The 6,000-nt window shown below is 48.7% G+C and overlaps 1 protein-coding gene across 1 annotated transcript; it reads left to right on the top strand.

Annotated features, from left to right (window-relative positions):
• Positions 1–933: 933 nt before the first annotated feature.
• BP01DRAFT_304487 (camp independent regulatory protein) lies at positions 934–2,295 on the top strand (the record flags this gene model as incomplete). Its single annotated transcript, XM_025572162.1, has 1 exon — positions 934–2,295. The coding sequence occupies one exon, from the start codon at positions 934–936 to the stop codon at positions 2,293–2,295; it is 1,362 nt and encodes a 453-aa protein (XP_025427881.1).
• Positions 2,296–6,000: the final 3,705 nt, after the last annotated feature.

Genomic DNA, 6,000 nt, shown 5'->3' with positions numbered 1-6,000 from the left:
GCTTAACCCTGTGGGGTTCAAAGTTAGGTTGCTTTCCCACTTTTTTTTTTTTGCTTATTCTTTCATTTGTATTATTTTTCAATCTTTTTTGTCTTTTTTTTTTTTTTTTTTTTTTTTTTTTTTTTTTTTTTTTTTTTTTTTTTTTAGATTTCCTCCAGATTTATTTTAATTTTAGTTGGATTTGATTACTAGTCGGATTATAATAATCTTTTGTCCAGTATTCCTCTGCCTATTCTTTCCTACTCTCCTACCATCATCTGCTGCTGGTCTTTTTACAACTTCTCAGCTCTCTATCGCTCTCTCTTTCTCTCTTTCGTCTCCAGATTTTACCTTCGACTGCAGCATTGCTTTATCTCCCATCCATTGCCACTGTAAGTAATTGAACTAGTGAAAACCCGTTGCATTATGTGCCTCCTTGTCTCAGCATCCTTTGTATAACTATACACTTAATATGGTCCGCATGCCTGCATTCCTTCTTTATTCTCCTATCAGTTGTGCCCACCCCCACTCCCTACTTTTCTCTCCCCTTCCTTGCTGCCTTGGTTCCATCTACATTCCATCCCCCTCTATTTTATCCCCTCGTCCACCTCATTCTCTTTCTAATATACATAGATAGCAAATTAACTTCGCCTTCCACCCATCAGATCCCCGTTTGCTCTCTGTGGGCGTTGTGTCAATTACACCAAATCAACCCCCCGCCTGCATCAATTTCCTTTCTGGGAAATATCCGCTACCGTGATCGCATTTCAACCCCCCCCCCCCCACAAGGGAAACACTGCTCCCTAGAACGACTTTCCTCTGCAATTAGAGGAAACATCATCATTTAATCCAGGCTTTTGCCTAGCTTTCAATAATCTGTACCCCACGAATCATCCAGCCCTGGCGCTCAAACCAACCGTCATCACGGGGACCTACACAGATCACCGAAGGTGGATGGAGACGTATCACGGTCACGTCCGCACCCCAGCGGACGCCATCATCCTCTTCGAAGCTTGTCGCATAGGCCTTCTCCCCCGAGTACAAAGGCGACTGTCGGAAAAAGAACGCCAGTTGATCCGCTCAGGGTCTGTGTTTGTGTGGGATGAAAGGGAAGCGGGTATGCGAAGATGGACCGATGGCAAATCCTGGAGTGCAAGTCGAGTCTCCGGCAGTTTCTTGACTTACCGCGAAATGGAGGGAAAGCGGGGAGGAACCGGCGTATCTCAATCGACCATGTCAAGAGGAGGCAAAACACCTGATAGTGGGCGAGGCAGCGATGATGATCGAGCGGACGGCGTGGACGAAGGACCTGACGGCTACCGATACAAGCCTGATGGTTTGATGAAGCAGTCGTTCAGCATCACCACCTCCACCGGACAACACCTACATCTGATCAGTTACTACTCAAGATCGCACCCGTCTGCTGCCAACCTTCAGCAGCCCTCGACAGATCCCGCCTTGCGACATGTTCGACCTCAGAAAGGACTTTACCCGGAATCTACCGTCAACGATCAGCAGAATCTTCCCGTTGTAACGCGTGGCCCTATGGCTGGCGCTGCATACGTCCCTCCCCATCCGATGGGACCGTATGCTCGCGCTGCTGCTACGCATCCTCCCTCTTATACAACCTCGTACACGTGGCCACCAACTCCCCTGGCCACCCCACCCGTTCCGGTTCATCACTATCCCTCATACTTGCCTCCAGTTTCTGCCGGATCTCACGTCGCATACGCTCACCACCCTGCGTCTTTACCTCCCGGTACCCCTTTACCCCCGCCTCCGCAGCCTCCTGGTTTGCAAACACCTCACGAGCGACCAGTGCATGCAGTTGAAGTCGCGATGCCACCGGTGTTGCCGCCGTCCTCGGTACAAATGCTTGCAAGTCGATCGCCGCGCACACCCGTGGAAGCGCATGAAATGCTACATAGAAGCCCATCAGAGCTTGCACATCACGCAGATATTCGGAGGGCGTCTCCGCGCACTCAACCGCATCCTCTCTCGCATAGTAACGGTCTCGGCCCAGCTGTTCGCAGTCCTCGGCTCCTGAACCAGCCCCCATCCAACGCCATTCACATCCCCCCTCCGAGTGCGGTGGTTTCCAAGCAGCTGGAGCCCAGCAGCTCTGGCACTGTTGTACCTAGTATTGGGGCTTTAATGAACGGCGCGCCACCTGGCGGATTACCTTCGATCACCGCTCCCCCAGTTCCAGCAACAGGACGGGCAGAGGGGCCCAAGGACATTCCAAGCGAGAAAATTGGATTTGGCGGAGAGGATATGCGAGCCCTCCGGCAGCTCGACCGAGTCTTTACAGCTTAAGCAGTCAATGATTGGAGTGTCGCCAACGGGCGGCCACTCAAATTTCCAAAATGCTGCTTCATTTTCCTCTGGGTCGCCGCCTCCTCCCCATCTGCCTTTACCCCTTGTTTCTTGTATACAATTTAGCATTGTGCATCTGTTCGAGATACTCAAGATTCACATGATCACGCCCCCTAGCCCCACGAACTTGTTCCTTTTTTTTTGTTGTTTATTTGCTCTGGTCCATGGTTTCATTTCGGTCACACTGCACAGGATAGGCGTTGTACAAAGAGGTGCATTATTATACAACATGGACAGGAAGTTCTTTGCGTCACGGGTGACCTTCTTTCAGTCCTGCATCGAGGTGGAGAATTGCATTGGGATCGGCCAGTCCGTTGATTAGTTTACGATGATACCGCTGAATCCAAGGTTTATTAAATAACAATAAGCACGTACCCAAGCTGAATAATAGAAGTAGTACTGACTTGTGTCGGATGGACCACTATGTGAATGTTGTGTAATGCCGGAAGTTTTTTGTCAACTGTCTAGCAACTGTCGCATTTGACCCGCAGCATCAAGTCTTCCGAACTATCGCTCTTCTTCACAGTAGACCTGCTCTTTTTCCCTAAACATGTCTCCTTCTGCTCGTGGTCCGAGAACGCGCAACCAGCGGCCGCGCGTCTTTCTGAATGAACTGCTGCACCGGTGGTGCAAGAGCAGACCGGAGATACGGCAGACGGGCATCTCCCCCTCGACGGCTTCACCAATATCGAGCACATCACCCAGTACGACCTACGACTTCACACCCCTATGCCGCTCATCTTCTGCGTCCACATTCCAGGCTGAAATTCTCTTCGAGCCTATGATAGTCAGCTAGACACAGCAAGCCCGAGACACCTCCGGTTATGGTCGAACATTTGTCGACCTAGCGCCGAACCCACCATTGGGAACTATCGTGCGTCGCACCCGGCAGCTGTGCCAGTTTATCGAAGACTGCATAGTCCACGACGTGCTCCAAGACGTGCTCCAAGAGCGGAGGCTGCACCATGTCTTGTAAGACATCTCGTGTTCTAATAAAAGTGTCTTCAATATCTGTTTTCACTACTTAGCGCTCCGAGTCCCTTTCTCCTGGATAGCTGGGAGTCCAGTTACTATCAGAATGTTTTCGTTAGTCGATGCACTCGTACATCGCGCCAGATACTGCGGGTGATAAGGCCTTCCCTCACCCCACCATGCTGGGATTCTAGCCGAAGAATTACCTAGAGAACGGCATCCTGTATGGCGAACTGCTTGCCCTACTCTCTACCATGTGGATCCGGGCATTTAAGCTCAAGGTGGAGATCGAGGAGGAGCAGGAAGCTGTGGAGGAAGCCGAAGACGAGGAGCAGGAGGCCTATCCTTTCCTCTTCCCCGATGAAGATACCTTTGCTGTCCCATTACTTTCCGCAGTTGGTACTCGCCACGCAAGGATTTTCTATGCGTGCATGGAAAGGCGGCGCCTGACTATCCGGCAGTCAAAGCCGCATAGTTTTGTGCGAAGAGTGGAGGCGCCAGTGGCCTCCTCTTTTCTTGAAGGCATAGAAAGCTGTACATTCCCATTCATCGTATAGTCGTTTCCCCGCTGCTCAGGCGGTTTCAATTGCTATTATCTAAAATTATCTTCACTGTTCAAGTGCATCTCTGGCAACCTGCTCGCAGCCCAGCGCGGTATTAGAGTCTGGTAGCCACAATTTTTTTGGTGAAGCTAAGGCGCTTTTCTTATAGTGCCTCTTCTCCATTCTTCTCAGGCTGTTGATGCGCACCTACACTGGAGCTTGCTACAGAGTGACCGTCCGACTAGCGCACGTCCTGTTCTTCGACTAAAGATGAGCAGAGTCAGCTCGAAGCCTACCTACGTTACCTGTCCTCAGCTGACTATTTCAATAGTCTGCCAAATAAAAGAATGAAAGAAAGATATACAACAGCAAAAGTATGTCGGTAGTCATCAAACAGCTATACTAGTATTTCAGTACTGCCTTATTCATGCTTATTCAGGCCGTATTCTAGCAGCTGCCAGTTTCCCAAATATTGAACATATTATATCTCTTTGTACTTATCTGGTGATAACTAGCTACTATAGTTCCTTTAGTTTAACTAGACTAAGGTTCTTGTAATATGAGTAAATTTTCCTTCTGATCTCTCCTCCAAGATTATAGTTCTTATCTCATATCAATTCTTTTCTTCATAATCTTCTGGATAGGAATATCTTATAGTTTGGTCTTATCATAATTTGTACATATACTATCATTCTCTTCTCCTCTTCTTATGTCTTTGAATCTTAATAAGATTCTTCTTACTTATTGTCGGAAGTCCTAGCTGTACGGACATCTGGGGAATGCAGCTTGGTAAGTATGATGAAATACCACTTTACATAGGCGGTTCAACTAGTAAAAGCTTTCATGTTTGCGGACCAATTTTATTCTTTTTGCTTCCACAACATGCGCTTTCTGTAGCTCATTTAGAAATTATTGCCAACATTGTCAACCAAGGCAGCAACCTGGCAGAATCACCTTGCTCTCTATGACTATGGTGCAATGAGATCGACCCCGTAGCACTACGCTCAGATTGACTTTGACTTGGATTGCTTCACTCGAGCTTCACTCTGTAGTAACTGATTACAACATCTCACACAACCTGCTGTCTCACCTGGCACAGCAGACTGCTAGAGCTCAGACTAGTCTGCACGCCGACTGGGTCGATGCACACTCAGCAGCCAGGATTACGCAGGTGGACATGATCACAACCCAAGTCCAGTCAAAAATATAGTGCAGCTAGTTGGGTGTGAAGTTGTGATTCGGGCGGCCACGATTACTCATAACTTAACAGCGGCCTATATCTAGGCTAATACAACTAACTTGAATGGTTACCCCTTCGCGGGCATCATGCTTCAAATTAATGGCCACGTTTGAGACCGTCGACGCATATGACTGTGGGCGCGAGTACATGACTTGATACATTCCTCCTTCATCTGCGAAGCGAGCGGTGAAACATCTCTGTCTTAACCCCTCATTAAACTAACATACCTTCTCTCCATCTTACATCATCTCATGACAATGCGTCTACTTGCCAGCGCCTGAAACACTACACTCGAACTCTCTGCTGGTCCCCGGGCGATCGCTGAAACGCCCCTCTCGATCCACCTTGGACAACAGCCATGGCAAAGTGAAGTTAGGCATGAGATGCTTCGCTGCATGTAACTTCGGATCTGCACAGAACAGGTTATTTTCTGCTACGCGCCTTGACCGTTCTAGCAGGTTCGACTGTCGGAACCAAAGCACCCCGATCTTTAACACTTCTCAAAGGGCTCGCTCGGCCTTGGAAGAACTCCCCAGTCGCTTATGAAAGCCTTTGAGTGGATAAAAATCAGAAGTCTTCCCAAGTTTCAGCTCTCCTTCCTGGTCAGTGTTGAATGAGTTTCAACCGAGCACGTGCCCTCACTCACTCTTTTCAAGTACAAAATACTAGGAATGTTGTGCTTTGAGGTTCTGCATACCGTTCTAAGTGTCATGCCTATGACTAGATCTCTGCTCTCAAACGCGGTGCGAAGCTCTCCTACCCGCTGCTGGTGTCTCGGAAGAGACTGATTACTCCAGGATATCTTCGAATAGAACTGGAACCTCGTCGAGCCAAAATACAAAATCCTCAACGTGGACCTGCGCGATACGGACGTCATCACGATCGCGCTCA

This window comes from Aspergillus saccharolyticus, assembly GCF_003184585.1.
Source record: "Aspergillus saccharolyticus JOP 1030-1 unplaced genomic scaffold BP01scaffold_40, whole genome shotgun sequence".
Classification (NCBI taxonomy): domain Eukaryota; kingdom Fungi; phylum Ascomycota; class Eurotiomycetes; order Eurotiales; family Aspergillaceae; genus Aspergillus; species Aspergillus saccharolyticus.
This window is presented reverse-complemented; position numbering and strand designations above follow the sequence as displayed.